The following is a 17802-nucleotide window of genomic DNA, read 5'->3' as shown; positions in this document are numbered from 1 at the left end:
AATAAGTCAGAAACATTCTTCCTCTTCTGAAAGATTTGTGCACGTCTCTGTTTCCACAGCGCCATCACAAGCCCCTACTGGCAGCTCCTAACCACTTGAGAGACCTCTCGAGCTCTCTTAAATAACTGGGAGAGTGAGAGCGATTCTTAGCTTTGAGAAATTTGATAACTTGCTTTTATTCTTAAGTTTAAAAGTAGGAGTAAATTTCATGAATTCTCAGCACTTAAGACTAAAATGGCAGTTTGAGAAGCTTGATAAATACCGGGGCCTGGTATATATATATATATACACACAGGGACTAACAAGCAGGGCGGGAGCAACACAGGTGACAGACATGAGGCTGAGGAGACACAGGCAGGCAGAGGGATACTGGAGGAACAGTCAGAACACAGGTTACAGATCAGAGGAATATAAATAAACGCACACAGACAGATGACCAAAGAACTAAAACCAACAATGAAAACAGACTGAAGCTGGAATTTAAGAGAACACAGAGCAGACGAGGGCAACATTACACAGAGGTACACAGACCAAAAGTAAATACTAAGACATGAACTGAGACACAGAACTAGGAGCTAAGATGCAGGAGCTAACAGAAAACACAAGACCAGGAACCGAACCTCAAAACAGGAAACATGACAACTGACTAACAGAATGGAGTAAGGAACAGAGATGGAACCGACTGGGAACAGGACAACAATAAACATGGAACAGAGCAAAAATAAGGGAAATACAATAGACTATTTAACAGATACTGGACAAAGCACAACTCAACAACTCTAAGACAGATACTGAACAGATCAAAATACACTGAAGTACACGGACCAGGAGTAAGACATGGAAACAAAACTCAGACTAAATAACAGATACCAAACTGATAAATGAATAAACTCAGAACTAAACGGAACAGCTGACAGGACTAACATGCAGAATCAAAACCCAAAAACACAGCACTCAGGACAGGATCGTGACACACTGAAACTTTAGGAATTTGCTTTTTGTTTCAACTCTATATTTTTCTAAAAGTAAATTACTATATGCAATGTTATAGAAAAAATAAAGGATATACAAGCAAATTGTTGGATTTCTGATTAATTCTTGTTACATATTCTTAAGTCCATACAATAATGTGACTTCAAAGATAAAAGTTTATAATTTAATTGTGTGTTTGCTTTCTGAGCGAGAACTGTTACTGTTGTTTTGGTCGATCAAGTTTATTTTGTGACATGTATGAAGTGTTTTGGTGGTTTGAGTGATTTGTGGAGGTGTTTATTAACTGTTTGGCCAATGCAGACTGTATGAAGCATTTTGAAAAAGTGGCTTTAGCAAGCTTGTTAGCACTTGAAAAAAAAACTGTGACTCCAGTTCATATCAAAACAAATCCATGAACTTCCACATCACATCCTACAAATTGTGAATGCCATGGGTTTTTTTTCATAACAAAGCCATACATGTCCATCCATCCATCATCAACCGCTTATCCTGCGTAAAGGGTCGCGGGGACAGGTCGCCAGTCCATCGCAGGGCCACACATAAGGACAATTTAGGGTCACCAAACCAAACCTAGGCCGCATGTCTTTGGACGGTGGCAGGAAGCCGGACAGTAGTCTGTCAGTAGATTGCAACTATTTGCATTGTTAAACAATTCAGAGATGGTGTGCACCGATTCAAAGTCTGTAACCAGGCTAACACAAAACCGAAAGTGGGTTTGCGAGGAACCTTTTGTATATTTAAAATTCTTGTCTTTTATTTTGTGAAAACAAACTTGCACTAGATAAATACTGTATTTCATCACGTTTAACCAGACTACAACCTCATGTTGTAGCTTAGCATGCTGTACTTTGTCTATGAAAGTGCATTATATCCACACAGGATGGCATTCACGTTTATTAATACTCTTTAATGGCTGATGTATGTTAATGCCTCAAAACATTAGACAGTTGCAAATATGGTGCTGTAATTATTGATTAGGAATAAACTGCTCTCTTGAGATCATGATGAATGTGTGATATTTCTACTGTAGCACTGTGGAACTGGACTTTCAGAAAGCCTATCAGAAAATGTTTTTCCTTCTCCTCCTAATGGAGGATCGTTGTTGAGGTTGTAAAAGTTTTCACGCTTCTCTATTTTAGTGTGCAACTGCATGATCTCAGCTGATAAATGCATGTAGTATTACTGCTGCACATCTCCCAGTGAGGGTCTCATGTCTCTCTCTCTCTTGCAGACTCACATGCAGAGCAGTGTAGGAAGTCCCCCTTTGATCAATTCCAGTTCTTATGAGAGTATGGAAAACTCAGACCACATCCCCCAGACCACTCTCCTTTCTTTCCTGGTCATTTTCACACATTTTCACTTCACCTTATTTAAACCCTTTTCCACCTCTTTTACATAACCCTCTCTTTTTGTTGGCAGTCATTGAATGCTCCAGTTTTCCAGATGTCTGTTGGACAGTAACGTAACACGACTCACTGTAACAATCCACATACTGTACTATGAGGATCTGTTTGCACTGAGATCTGGACTCACTGACGCTGAAATAAAAACCTGACAACTGTTTTGATATCTATCTAACTATCAATTAATCGTTTCAGTCATTTTTTAAGCATTTTTTTCATCTTCATAAATGTAAGGAATTGCTGCTATTTTTTGTCATTTATGTTAGTAAATGAAGAGTCTTCGTGTTTTGGACTGTTGGTTGGACAAAAGAAGCAACTTTGAAGATGTTGCTTTGTGCTCGGGAAAATTGTGATGAGCAATTTGTCACAATTTCTTGACATTTTATAGACTAGATGAAAATAATAGTTAGTTGCAGCCCTAAGATGAACATGAAATGACACATTCTGAGCTGATATTTGATGATTTATCCTGAACAGTGACTTTATTCATGATTCATTTCAATGGGAATTCCTACAGTGTCAATACTTAAAGCTATTCACAACTCCCCACTGAAACCACAGATGATAGATTATGATGATAAATACACCAAAGCCTCAGGAATAAAGGACCTTAGATGCTAAAGTTATTGTCTGACAGCTATTGTATTACATGAAGTTTCAGCTGGAGGTCATGATGTACGATTGCTGCCTAAGAAAAGTACCTACAGTAGTTATAATAGTTACTGTGAAATCTAGAGCAGAATAGCTGCTCAAACCTCAATCTTACTTTACTAAGAAGACTCCATGTTTTCTCATCTTTCCTGCGTTTGTCCTGCTGATGCTTCTTCGCTGTTACAAGCTTTCTTTCATTGGTTCAGGGGGGGGCAGAACCTAAATCGTCTTTTTCTCAAGCAGCTGCAGACCATATACTGATCTGCCATCTTGTGGCACCCATGTGTCACTACAAATGACGTTAGGGCCTCTTCAAAGCAGCTATTGAAAAATACCAATCATTCAGAAATGTTTTTGTCCATGCATTGCTTTTTCTAAATGTCTCATGTGCTGTTTGACAAAATAACAACATGCTGTATATAAAATACTACAATCACAGAGTTTAGGATGGTAATGTTGATACTTTTGGCCCACATTTGGCAGCCAGGCGAACAGACTTGAGCTTACACACTGATGATACATTTGTTTAAAACCATACAGGCCAGTGGTCCAACACTCCCAAAGATCACAATTATACTCTGGGCCAGAATTATTATTTTCAAGCCATGACAAAATTCCAATAACATTTAAACTAATACTCAGATTCTTTACTTCAGTAAAAGTACCAATATAAAAATACTCTTTTACAAATGAAGGTCCCACGTTTAAAGCAACATTATGTAGTAATTTTAACTTAAAATATGGTACACTGACTTGTAATAGGGAGAATGATGTCTCTGTCATTGCCACTCCGGGTCCGAGGCGCCTGCTATGGCACTGGAAATCTATCTGAAGAACTGCGTGATGCTTTACGGCACCACGACACACCAACAAAACTCTTCAGCAAGCTATAAGAAGAAGAAGCAATGTGAGTTATAGCTATCTCGGTATTCTCAGTATGGATATCATGGCAGAGGCTGCGAAGACACCGAAGACGAAGACGACGACGTTGGAGGATGTGAGGAAGAGACCAGAGAGGAGTAAAGATCCGACTGGCTTTTACCTTTTTATCCAAAAAGAGACCAAAGAGGACGTTGAAGGGGGAAGCTGAGAAGAGGAAAAACAGAGTGACCAAGACGAGAGCTTTGTGAAATAAAAGGCCGCAAAACAGACACAGAGTTGGCCTTCTTTCTGTTGGACTGCTCAGCGATATTGCTGTGACTTACGCTGTCACACTTGCTTGATGTTTGGTTGTGTTAGCAAAGTTGTCAACGTGTTTGTTTTTGATCATGAGTAATGTTTTCATGACAACTGCAGGCGTACATTACTAACCGTCCTTATTTATACAGCAAATTACACAAAGGCTTAACAAATCTTACATAATGTTGCTTTAAGTGTCAAGAATGTATTCAAGCGCAGAAAATGTCCCCCTGTAACTTGATATTGAGCTTTTAATTATAATCCATTAATATAATGTACATTTTTCTGAAATAAATTTCACATTCTACTTTTGGTACTTGAAGTATATTTTTGATAGTATTACTTTATGTTTTGAAGGTGTGTTTTTTACTCGTCTACACAGTAATACTGAGCGTTGACACATACCTATGACAACAACACTACAGCAGTTTGTGGACCAACTATATATGTTTTATTTTAATGTTTGTGTCCCTCTCCATAAAGTGTGATATTACCCTGGTTTTAAACTACTTTAAATGCCAAAATGACAGCTGTGGGGTCTAAGTATTGTCCTATTTAAAACTGTTGTATTTCTGCCTTTCTACCAACCAAACCAATGAAATGGATCAAAGGAAACATGTATTCAACATAAAAAAAAAAACATGTGGAAATTCTCTTTTTGTGCAAATCCTTCTGATTGACAGGTCCCAGGGAGTTTATTTGGGCTACAGTTGTAGACATTATGCCATTTGAATTGTGACTGGGGAACCGGGTTTGTGTTTTTAACATTTGTCCGTCAGAAACTGGAATCCAGAACCAATAAATCTGTTGAAATTCATCCCGATGTGATCTTTTTGTTGGATCCAGTGAGCATGAGCGAGTCCACAGAAATAGCAAATGATGCATCTTGAGAAAGAGAAACGTGCAATAACAAGTCTTGCTTGATTTTGGATGACGTGGCTGTGACCTAAGTCAGTCATGAAATTGTATAAAATTCACTTTTGTGTTGTTAACTCATTAAATCTGAACAGCTGCATTACACCAACCCTGGCATACAAGCTTTAGTGAGTTGTTGTGGGGCTGGTAGCAGTTTCACCATTGAAGCTGTCACTACTGTTTTACTGCTTTACCTCCATTGCATTTATCCATTAATGTTTTTTAGTATTCCTTTAAACTTTATAATTCCTTTCAATAATGACATGCCCATCACAAGGTATCATTGCGTCATTGTCTGACCAACAGTCCAAAACCCAAAGATATTTAATGTACAGTGATATGAAACAGACAAAGCTCAGCATTTTCTCCTTTGAGAAGCTGTAAGCAATGAAGAGTTGGTATTATTACCAATACTGCACTTATAAATATTTATATTAACAACAGCAGCAGCCAAAAACACTATGAGATCGAACCTGAACAGCAAAGTTGTGGCTGTAAATGTACAAATCTGTAAAAATATTTGAGGTTTTGCCTTCTGCCCAACACCCAAACTCACTGTACTGTCCTGCATTAGAACCTTATTAGTCTTTATAACCTAATGCAAGACGACTGTAGCATGTGGACATCGCATTTCCTGTTTGTGTGTTGATGAGCTGAGTGTTCGCCCTTCTTCCGCCTCGCAGAGACTGCATTCCTTTACGTATGAGCGTGTGTTATTTCTGTATGTTCGCTTTGTGTATGTTCACTTGTTGGATCTCGTCCACTCTGTTTCGGTGCAGCTGGAAGGCGGGAGTGACCCAGCGGCCGCACGAGCACTGATCACCACACCAGCTGAACGAGCCCAGCTTGGAGCTGCACTTAGGACACAGCAGCTACACACACACACACACACAGGAAAAGAGGGGAGGGAAGTGTGTTAAGAAAGATGTGTAGATCAGCCGACCTCCACAAAAAACATTTAGGGTAGCTTGGGGTAAGACGCCCCCCCCCTCAGCTCAATGTCCATTTTCTGACACATTAAAGAACTTTTTGATTTTGTTGTATCTTTAAGAAGGCCGTGCTGAGGGCAACATATTATAAAGCAAAATAAATAGAAACAGTTGACAAATAATTTGTATTTAATCAAATACATATTTTAGGGAAAAGGTATTTTCCACATGGGGTAAGATGCCTACAGATAAAATAAACTCAAGCAAGAGGATTATAGACCTCTGTTGTAGAAATAAACTTGCCTTATGTTATTAGCTTTCCTATCATTTATTCATTTATTTCTAAATAATGAGGTTGCTGGAACTTCATTAGCAGAAACACATGTGCTTGCCAGCTAGCTAGTTAGAAATGTGAGCATATGTGAGCTTCTAACCTCAGAATTTTACATCAGACTCTCTGCTGATTGGCTAACGATCAACCATAAAGGGGCGTCTTACCCCAAACATACTGATCAAGCATTTTACTACTTCAACCAAAAACTATAAAAATCTTTCTCTGCAAACAATTACATAACTTATGTTAATGTAAATATCCATATGTATATAAAAAATTGAACACAATTTAAAAAAAAAAAGACAGCTTATTTTAAATGACAAAAAAAAAAAAATAGATCAACTTAGGTCAGAAGGGCTTTGATCAAATAACTTAAAAAATTGTGATGAAACAGAGGAAATTTTTAGTTCAATGAGACGAGCGGCAGTCAGACGAAATGTTGAGGAAAAAAGTGACATTTTGTGTTTTTTTGTTTGAATTACCCCATGTTACCTTAATCAGGTCTGGTGTATTACTGACAGTGTCGGGCAAGTTACTTGTAATACATGTATGTAATGTAATCTATAATGTAATACATTATAGATTACTAGTTAGTTAGTTTTTGTGAGTGGCGTAAAGGGAGCTACAACTTCATCTCATTATGCAACCCTGTGCTGTAAAACGATGTACAAATCTACCATGTATGCATTACCTGTCCATCCATCACTCCAAGTAAAGCTTGTTCCATCCACTGCACTGGTTCAATGAAGTAAGACGTACACTGGATTTCTCCTAGACGACAACACATTTTACATCATCACTTATGATAAACTACACGTACAGAAGGTGTGATTTGCTGGAATATACTCTGTTCTGTTCCAGCAAATAATGACGCTGACACAACGTGAACAATCTCGGGACCAAGATTAAAAAGACAAAGACTAACTTCATGCTGTTTTCAGAACACCGGCATGCAACTATCCCTTTCACCTAGTTAGGGGTGTAACTCGGTTTTGGAGTCACGGTTCGGTTTATTTTCAGTATAGTAAGGGGGAAAAAATGCAAACATTAAATTGCTGCTGGTTTATTATGAGCTTTTGTAAACATCCAAATTAGTTTACATTTTTTTAAACAAAATAAATAAATAATATAAAAGAAAAAATATTCTACTATACTAATACAGCTGAAACTACCACCAAGTTCTCCACTAAATAACATATTCTCAAAACAATACCACATATAGCTAATAAAATATAATAAACAAATATAGATTTAAAAATATGGATTACAATGCGACATTCTTCTTCTTCTTTAATACCATCTATATCAATCCCAGCTTGAAGGCCTGCTCAGATTAAAAAAAAAACTTTTCCGAAGTCTAAAGTCTGTTTAAATGCCGAAAAGGCGTTTGCACTGTGCTCGTTTTTGTTGCAGTGACGTTCTCCTTCGTGTGATACCATTAGAGAGTTTGACGTGTTGCCAGAAACATACCCGATCACTACAGCGAAATGTCGCCCCGCTGCTTTCGTCTTATCAGCTCGTCCGTTGTTGTATTTCACTAGGAAACCGAAGTGTTCCCAAACAGAGGACCTTAAGGGAGGGGTTTTCAAGCTGCCTGCCATTTGTGTGAGAGACCCGGGTTCAATCCCCCACTGTGACCCATATATAGCAATTCTAAGTTGCTTTGGAAAAAAGCGTCAGCTAAATGAATAAATGTACCGTTACACCCCTACTTTCACCTCATGCAGTATCTCTGTCTCTCCGGCCCCCTATTCAACTTAGCTGGAAATCCTCTGGGCTGCAAACTGTAGGGTTGTGTCCTTACCAGTGAGGTTACTGGACTTCTTGTGACCAAAGGCTTGCGCTCCTTCTCCTACTGGGTGACTGAGAATACTGGAGCCACGAAACAGAGTTCGTCTGCAGAGGATAAGATAGAGGATACTTACGGATTTGGAGTCAGGATGTTTATTGTGATACCTAAAGTATTTATTTTGAAATAAATGCGGCACGTTTCCTTTTTACTGGCATCAAAATTGAGGAAGAAAATGGCACAGACAGTAAAGCTTCCCGCTTAAAGGTCTATTAATTCCCATATGACATGAATTCAGCATCATTACAAAACTTCCCCCCCCCCCATTCAGCCGCTGTATAAACTTTTCCACCTTTCACCTGCACTTCCTGCAGCGATAGGACACTTCAGAGGAGCTGGAGTGGGCGGGGTCAACAGCGAACAGCTCCCTGGGAACGTGCTGCAACTCTGAACACAAGCACACACAAAGGAAATCAATACACAAAAAAATTATCAATGCAGGAAAAGAGTGTGTGTTCGCTGCAGATGACCAAGTCTTATTCAAACACGATTATTATTGTGTGTGTGTGTGTTTACCAGGGTACTTCTCTGTAATCTTGGTCAGTCTGTACTGTTTGTACAAACTACTGGAAGTGTCCACTTCACACTTCATGGCCTCATACAGACACAACTGCTCCTCAAAACCACGGTTGACCCTGAAAAACATCCACCAGCTAGTAATTATCTGTCCTGCGACCAGACTGTATATAAGAAGGGGTCATCGTCATCGTCACGTCACCCGTTGGGTTTTGAAGCCTCGAGTTTGGCCGATAGGGCGCCGCCATGTTGAGTTTTTGTAACTAGCAGCACCGGACGTGACCATATTTGGACGAGACGGTGGCGCTAACGGCCGTGTGTGTAGGTGCATCCGTAATTCACGTTAATTGTCATTTTAACAGGGCTGATAATTTTGTTTAGCGAACAACAGGCTTAAAACTAAATGTACTCACCAGAGAACTACTAATAAGCTTTTTCAACAGTGCTGGTTAAATTTACACACTGCAGTGGGCACGAGTCACTCTAGCCTGATTGACAGGTCACCGTGGTAACGACTTGTGAAGCGTACTCTGCTTTATGGTCTCTGTTCCTCTAAATGGGACCATAATTTACTAAATGAACATCAAGTTGTGTTGAAGAAGACTTGAAACTAGCGACTGAGACCATAAACTCATCAGGAAAGTGTTTACTGAGGGAATAAATCAGCTGAGAAGTCGGGTCATTTTAACATTATTTCTAATGGAGCCGGACTTCTTTTTGCCACCAGAGGAGTCGCCGCCTGCTGGCCGTTAAAATGCAGATTTGCATCTGTTTGCTGACCGGAAGCTTCCCATTTGGTCCTGCGTCTAATAATAATTATCCATTTCAACAATGTGCTCTTTAAAAGTGGCGTCTAGCCTCGAAGCTAAAGTTAAAACTTTTAAACACACACTATAGACAACTGACATACTTTCAATCATTGTAGGCTGGGTGTGATGAGATCTCGTGCCACAGGGCTAAAAGCTGTCTCGCCAGTGGACATTTTCCACACGCTCTTGACGCCACAAAGCAATTTTTTCACACAGCGAAAAACAAAAGTGGTGACGTTGACTCAATTCAATTTAATTCCGCCGAGCTGATGCAAAACCGGCGTCAAGTGAACTCACGCTGCGAGTCCTGACAGTGGGGGTGTGTGGTAACGTAGCTGTCAGACTTTTGCAATATAAACATTTAAAAAACCTCTATTTTGGTTTCCACCTCCTTGTCAGTCATCCTAACATGCAGCCCCATGTTTCTCTGGTTTCTCTGTCTGTCAGATGGTTTGAAGGGGTATTACCAGCAGAGCAATAATGTAATGCACAGCAGAATAAAGGGAAGGTAGACTTTTAAAAATATTATGAGAATTCTCCTTAAATGGCGACGATAGTCTCATAATATTACAACTTTTTTTCTCAACAAGTCAGAGAACACGGATATGTGGGAACAGAAAACCTGCTGAAACACAGGAGCTATTAAAATCCAGGAGTTTATAACTAAATTAAAATGAATTAATTTATCACTGAGGTGAAAAGCTGCCACAGCCACGTCGAAAGAGGTCACTTTCACAAACAAAAGACACAAAGTATGGGGGGAGGGAGGCTAAATCGTGACTCAGCAGGGATGATATTACATGAGAAAAGTTCATCTAAAAGGAGAAATATATCTGAAAGCAGCACAGAAGCTGCACTGACTTAGATTCTGTTCAGATTCAGAGTATCAGCTGAATTTTGTGTTGCTCTTTACATAAAAACCATTTCAAATCATAATTTGGTTCAGAAAAATTCACAGAAATGCAGGAAATTTAATGCTCAAATTCTTCATATAACTCAGCATTGAAGATATCTTAAAAATAGTGTTAAAATCTCACCTCAATTTCATGAACCCAATATCGCGTCTCGTTAACTAAGCGTCTCGTCACACCTTTAATGATAGGCAGTCAGTAAACTTACTGTACGTCCTGTTTGACACTCCTCAGTCTGTGGTAAGCCTCAGTGAAGCCCAGCTGGTATCTCTTCATGAGATATGCAGTAACGATGGTGGCGCTGCGACTCCGACCCGCCTGGCTGACACACACACACACACAGTTAGACTCATTGTTTTGTATTCGTTTTATTATCTTAGCATCCCACAACATCATCAGGCAAAAAGACTGCCGATTAAAACATTGAATGTTAAATAATGTACATTATCCCTTCTCAAATAAACAGTAAATAAATAAACATGTAATCGATTAATCCATGCAACCGTTTATAAAGTGATTGCTAAAATTAGAGTTTAATTATGAGACTATTTGGAAGGAGATGAGCTCGAGCTCACGGAAATGAATGGCTGGCCGATGAGAGCTCCTGTTGCTTAATATATAGTGATGAACATTGACAACATTAGTTGCCGCACAAGTACACAGTACAAGTACACAGCAGGGAATAAAGATAACAGAACACACATTAGTCGGTAGAATAATGAGTACATTAAAAATATTAATTTTTTAGATCAATTCGTTTATTTATGACTTAAAGAAAGAAAGTTAAAGCGACACTACTGCAACTTTATTCATTTTTCAACTTTTAAAAGTCCCACTGAGTTCATGTCTTGGTCAATAGTCTTTCATAATCTAATGATGTACACAAGCGATTCCCAAAGTGTGGTGTGCGTGAGCTGCCACACAGCAACTATTTTTGGTGGAATTCTTCATGAAATAAAAACCTGAATTGAAAACTTTCCTTTGTAAATTTAATTTAAAATTAAAAACGTTATTAATTATTAATAGTTAGTTCACAGGAAATGGATACTCGCACAGCTCTCTCCCTCTCTCTCTCTCAGGCTGAGCCAATCGTCCTTACAAATCCTCATATGGATCCTCTTTTTCCCCATGTTATCATGTTAACTGTTTATGAGGCTTTAACACTTTCAAGAGTGTCACTGAGTGAAACCACGTAACTTTGGGACATTAAGCAAATAAATAAGTTATAAATGAACAAGTAAAAATAATATATACATATACTTGAACCACCTTTCTACACATCAGATGCAGTGGTGACTGTGAAACGGCAGAGGCCTCCCGTTGACCTCTGACCCTTACCAGTGAACAAGCGCAGCCTTGCCCGCATCCACAGCCTGCTGAATGAACTGGAAGCTGTCGTCCATGTGACTCAGGAGGTCAGAGGTCACCTCATCGAGAACATTGATCCACTTCCTGCAGCGTACCGCATCAGCAGGAAGCAGAGGAGCGGGATCCACGGAGTCCACAGACAGGACGTGAGTGACAGCTGCATCGGCCAACGCCTGGCGGTCGTTCAGGTCAGCCGCAGTGCCGATGTACAGACCAGGGTCCACCAGAAGCATGGCTGCAGAGGAAGTAGAGTAAGGTAGCTTCAATGTCCTCACGGGGCCTCGAGTGGGGTCGCAGACAGCCGTCAATAATAGTAAATATTCACTACAACAACAATAAAAGTGTAGGGCTGAACGATTTTGAAAAAAAGATCTAATTACGGTTATTCTGAGCGATGTTGCAATTGCGGTACGATTTGCGATCTCAGAGGGAATCATCATTTAGACATAATTATTCTCATTTTTATTGAAAAACATATTTAAATGATTGAGGTGTGATTTTTGCAGAGATCTGTACCAAACAAAGATGTTTTCTTAAGTCTGTGGAATAGGATGTGTAAGTCAGAACATCTCTGCACCACGACGATATTAAAATTAAAATTGTATTTTGACACACATTTTGCTTTTTTTTTGGTTTAAATAAAAATAGAAAATAAAAGTATCCATACATGGCGATTTGAACAGGATAATACATAAACATTTTCAGTGTTTATTAGATTGCATTTATGAATAATGCTGCGTTAAGCCTACTCATTTTTTTTATTTAGTGTATCTTGTATTCTTTTATTTCGTAATTAATTGTATTTTATTTTACAAATGAAAAACATGATTGGCTGAAAAAGAAGCATCTGACCATTAATGTAAAGAAAACTGAATGTATGTATTTTCACTCACCCAGAAAAAGTCTCTCTTTTACTAATTTTATTACTTTTGCGAACCAAGAACTTGTCGTCACAAAGACCTACAACTACCTTGGTGTGCTACTTGATTCACATCTTAGACATCTTACATCTCAGAAACTATGTGTATAACAAGATTAGGTCGTATCTCTCCTTTTCGGTTGCTGAAACTTACCTACATGCTATTGCTTTTTTACTTTCAGATTCAAAATACAATCCAACAAATATCATCCATCACATATTTCAAAAAGTCATATAAACTGTTTCTTCTTAAGAGTCATACTTGCACACACTGATTGTTCATGTATTGTATTTAATGTTTCTCTTGTTTGTATCTGTCTACTCAATAATAATGTCCTGTATTAATGTGTTGAAATTGTGTTTATTGTTCTATGTTGCTGCAGAACAGGAACCTGTTTTTAAACTGAGTCAGGCCCGTTTACTGTAACTAAATTGTCGCTCTTAAACTTTTCCTGTTTAATAAATAAATGAAATTACTGTTTTTATAAATTATTTATGTATATTCACAGTAAACATCTGTGGCTTCTTCACCTCTCCTATCACATCTGCTTCACTCCTGTGTTTTCATGCTGTCTGCATTCATGCGAGCTTTAACTGAAAAATAACTAAATTACCAAAGTTTAAAAGTGGCGTCTCCTTTTTAGGACTACATAAGTGATACAAATTTAAAAATCATCTTAAAAAACACTTTGACAAAGAGGTCTGTCTTTGTTTTCAGTGACGTATTGACATCAGAACAGGTCCAGATCAAAACCCGTTATGCCCAGAGCTGTTTCTTTGTGAGACATTTATTCTATTTCTAAAAATGAAAAGCGGCGCGTTATATGTTGTTTTTTTTCCCAACAAATATTTAAATACAAAAACATTTAAGAGGATCTTCAATTTTCTTGTACAGTATGTATTTATTTGTTTTACTTGTAGACCACATTAGACGATATAAATTGCTTTTTTGTTTGTTTGTTTTTTTTTGCATTTTCACAAATAGAATAAAGGTTTAACAAATCTGTCTTTTAAAGAAACTTTATCATCTCTGGGACAATCTAGTCCAGATTTGACAGCTGTAGGCAGTGTTTTCTTGATCTGGACCTGGTATCATCATTTATTTATTTTTTTCCATTTTCACATATAGAATAAAATTCTCACAAACGTGAATCTATATTTCAAATAATCTTTAGCCTCTCTGGGACATCCTAGTCCAGATTTGACAGCTCTGGGTATCGTGGCTTTGGATCTGCAAACTGGGTTTCCCTGAACAGCCGAATCGGAAGTGAAACTTCACATAACATCGTGACTCACCTCTTATTTTAGCTCTTCCAGTGAAACTCTAAAACTGTTTTCTCACCGCTTTCAAAAAGAGAAAATCTGGCTGCAACAACACAAAATACAGAGTTTAATTTAAAAAATTTAAAAAACGTGTGGTCTGTGCAAACGAGGTGTTTGGTCCGTCTTCAACACTCTCCGGGTAGAAACAAGACGTGAGGGGCTTTTTAATTTTACTCTCACGATGCTGCATTACTGCCACCTGCAGGTTTCATTCCCTCTCAGCGTCCTTTCATTTGTCAGCCACCTTTAAAAAACGATAAAAAAAAAAAACATTATTACATGTTAAGAAAGGAAAATGTTACAAAAAGGCCCTTTTTAGATGTGGATCACCATCAGGTCCCTCCCCAGTGCTTAAAAAATATGCACCCCCCTCATAATCAACGAACAGTCCTCAGTGTTGTATGTAATTCAGTTATGTAATTTAATTTTATAATAAAGGAAACTGTTATCGGTTGTTGCTTTGCATGTTTTTCATGTGCACAATGTCTTCCTTTGCCATTTCCAGACAAGTTTCCAGCAAAGTTTGATGCCTGAATTGGCAGCGCCACCTATCTGCCAGGTAAACTGCCTCTCAAGCTGTATTTAGGAAATGGTTAACAGTAAAAAAAAAAAAAAAAGTAATCAAAACATTGCTGCACCTCTTATTGCAAACCCTCTTTGGCATCTTTTCAGTTTGTCTCTCCTCACTGCAGAGATCCTTTGCGCCTTTAAAGCTGCTGTCATAACGCCCTTTATGTAAAGGGGAATCAGGAACACGCCTGATTTCAAAGGGAGAGTAATTAATCACATTGCTGCTTTGAAAGAGAAACAACCAAAATGTCAATATAAGTTAGTAATGAAATTTAAATAGTGAGTTATTTAAATGCAATTATTACATCTTCCTAATAGCTGCATTGTAAATAGTTTTATTTGTTGCACCTTGTCAGATTTGCTTCACCTAAAAGAAAATGCATGTGACAACTGAATCAGATGCTTGTTAGAGTCCATTTATTTTTCATTAACTGCCCCTATTTCCAGGAAAAACGTCTAAAACATCAAACACAAAAATAAATCAGGTATAAGTAACCAACCATTAAGCCTATACGAACGTGGTTTGGTCTCCTTTGATAGGTCAGAAGCTAAGGAAGCTGAGAATATGAATCCATTGTAAGTAAACATACTTATGTTAACTATTCCAGAGTAAATGGAGATGCAATTAAATCTAAAAGGCACCATTATAACCAAGATCCTGCAAATTATAATGCAACTGAATGTTTTCTCCTTCTCCTGGACTACAGCTGTAACTGTAAATTTGATGAAAAGAAACTAAAATACAACATTTATGATACAATTTATAAAGATATACCAATGCAGTCTTCATGTTTTGGCTTTACAAGAACCTAACATAAATCTCCCTCAAACATTGAAATATTTACAAACACTGATCAGTATTCCCATGACAGAAGAACTCCGTGCTTTATAGGCAGATAACTTGAGAACAACATCTAACATCTGGCATCTAACTTGTGGTCTGAGAGAGAGGAACAGGATGCGGCCTTGTGTTTGCTTGTAGTTCCCACGACTCGGCCACCAGATGGCGACAAAGACCGTGTCCTCCGGTGGACTCCAGAGGGCAAAGGGCAGCTTTCAAGGTGGGGGTATGTGAACAGAACAGGTGTTTGGGACTTAAAAACAGGCCAGGTAAGGTACAATTCTCAGTTGTTATTGTTCTCAGATGGGTTATTCCATGGGTACCCAGCTGAGATCTCTCAGTTTTCATGTGAGTGGTTACCTACATGTAGCACCAAAGCGAATTCCTCACATGTGTAAAGCACAACTTGGCAATAAAGCTCCTTCTGACGCTGATTGCTTGGTCATGACAAGTATAAAAGATCTTTTTGTAGATGCTTCCTTCGCTTACGGCCATACCACCCTGAACACGCCCGATCTCGTCCGATCTCGGAAGCTAAGCAGGGTCGGGCCTGGTTAGTACTTGGATGGGAGACCGCCTGGGAATACCAGGTGCTGTAAGCTTTTTATTTTGTTGGGTCAGACATATGGATCATTGTCACTGGAACAGCACGAATATACATTACATTATGTAAACACATACAAGTTATTAACATATAATTTCAAATGACATAAATCAAAGACGAGGAACAAGCTGAAGAAGCAGCCGCGTCCTCTGCTGTCTCTAAAGAGAAGTGAAAAAGCTTACAGCACCTGGTATTCCCAGGCGGTCTCCCATCCAAGTGAAGGAAGAAGTCACAAAAAGATTCTTTTATACTTGTCATGACTAAGCAACCACACATGAAAGTGAGAGATCTCAGCTGTGCACTCATGGAATAATGAGGGTCGCTATCATCGACAGAAAAATGAACAGAAAAACGCCCCAAAGCACAGAAGTAATTCAACAACGACAATGGCTCAGAGACACCTTCTGGAGTGAGATGCTGTGGCATGACCTCAAGAGAGCGATTCTCACCAGACATCCCAAGAATATTGCTGAACTCAAACAGTTTAAACAGTGTAAAGAGGACTGGTCCAAAATTCCTCCTGACTGTTGTTCAGGTCTGATCAAAAACATTTGGTTGAGGTTATTGCTGCCAAATTACATCCAAGGGTTCACATACTTTTTCCACCTGCACTGTGGACGTTTCCACGCTGTGTTCAATAAAAACATTTAGTTGCTTGTGTGGTATTATTTTAAGCAGACTGTGTTTTAGAGGTCGACCGATTAATCGGTCGGACGATTAATCGGTCGATTATTGGCATTTTTTAACATAATCGGCATCGGCCAATATCCAAGTATATCAAGCCGATTATTAGGAAGGCGCATCTGTGGGCAGCCTAGTGTTGTCGTGGAACACGTGTTTGACGCGCGCAGCCGAGTGAGCAGCAGACCTCATCCAGTGCCTTAAGGAGCTAACGGTAAGGATTCAATTCTTATTACTCCTTTATATTTAATTAAAAACTTTAGATATGTTACTGCCAACTTCGAGAAAAAACCTGAATAAGACACACGACATTCGGCTAATTTGGATCGTAGTTGAAGTTGCATTATCACAGAAGAGTTGCTATCATGTCACAATAAGTAAGCAATAATTTTGCAATTACAGAGTGAATCTGAGACTTTTATTTGTTCTGTTTGTGTGTCTTATAATAAGTAATAAAAAAGACAGACCCGGTGCTGATACGGCACTGGAACCTTAACGACCGTTATCCACCGCACCGAATATCAACGCGGATTTCTGTGCTTCAGTTCGGTGCTACTGTTATGCCAGTGCTTCTCTTGGATGCTCAGAAAACGGACGTTAGAATAACAGAAACATCGCTTTACATACCGTTAGCAGTGTTGGGAAAGTTCGCTTTCTACATGAACTAGTTCAAAGTTCAGTTCACACATTTTAAAATGAACTAGTTCAGTTCATAGTTCATGCTTCAAAAAATGCACTAGTTCATTCATAGTTCTTTTTTTTCCATATGTTGCGAGCTTTTTTTAATTATTATTATTGCCACAGCCCATATACAAAGTTTTTGCCTGGAAGGCTCTATAGAAATCTGGCACCCTATTGTACGAAGTTAAACTGACAGAGAGCGCGTTCACAGTAACGTTCATCAGGCAGTAATACAGTACGTTCAGTTCACGTTCGCCCAAATTATGAACGCGTTCATTGAAAAGTATATGACAGTTTATTTTCTTCTTACCTGTTTTGTTTATTTA

At 38.7% G+C, this 17802-nt stretch overlaps 1 protein-coding gene and 1 non-coding gene across 3 annotated transcripts; one reads left to right on the top strand and one right to left on the bottom strand.

Moving 5' to 3' along the window:
* Positions 1-5442: 5442 nt before the first annotated feature.
* dusp12 (dual specificity phosphatase 12) lies at positions 5443-14225 on the bottom strand. 2 transcript variants are annotated; one of them, XM_038718895.1, is made up of 8 exons: positions 14073-14225; positions 11828-12181; positions 10698-10811; positions 8770-8888; positions 8553-8640; positions 8209-8300; positions 7096-7175; positions 5443-6013 (listed from the first exon to the last, which is right to left on the bottom strand). In XM_038718895.1, exons 2-8 carry the CDS (start codon positions 12088-12090, stop codon positions 5855-5857), a joined length of 915 nt encoding a protein of 304 aa, XP_038574823.1. In that variant the 5' UTR covers positions 12091-12181; positions 14073-14225; the 3' UTR covers positions 5443-5854. The 2 variants fall into 2 exon arrangements, with proteins under 2 accessions (XP_038574823.1, XP_038574822.1); XM_038718894.1 differs by having other exon boundaries at positions 11828-12092.
* A 1768-nt stretch (positions 14226-15993) lies between these two features.
* On the top strand, positions 15994-16112 carry LOC119903042. The gene has a single exon (XR_005444404.1). It is a non-coding gene; the product is annotated as a 5S ribosomal RNA (ribosomal RNA).
* The last annotated feature ends 1690 nt before the right edge of the window (positions 16113-17802 follow it).

This window comes from Micropterus salmoides, unplaced genomic scaffold (genome assembly GCF_014851395.1).
Source record: "Micropterus salmoides isolate LMB-PRFRI ecotype aquatic unplaced genomic scaffold, ASM1485139v1 Ms_hic_scaffold_14, whole genome shotgun sequence".
Taxonomy (NCBI): Eukaryota; Metazoa; Chordata; class Actinopteri; order Centrarchiformes; family Centrarchidae; genus Micropterus; species Micropterus salmoides.
Note: the sequence above shows the minus strand (reverse complement) of the source record. Positions and strands in the feature narration are given on the sequence as shown.

Bases quoted from the DNA above. Each gene is read 5' to 3' on its own strand.
- dusp12 (XM_038718895.1), bottom strand. From the start codon at position 12,090: ATGCTTCTGGTGGACCCTGGTCTGTACATCGGCACTGCGGCTGACCTG. The intron at 8,641-8,769 runs GTAAACACACAC...GCTTGTGTTCAG, and splicing joins GATTACAGAGAAGTACCCTG to AGTTGCAGCACGTTCCCAGG. The intron at 7,176-8,208 runs GTAAGGACACAA...GTTGTCGTCTAG, and splicing joins GAAGTCCAGTAACCTCACTG to GAGAAATCCAGTGTACGTCT.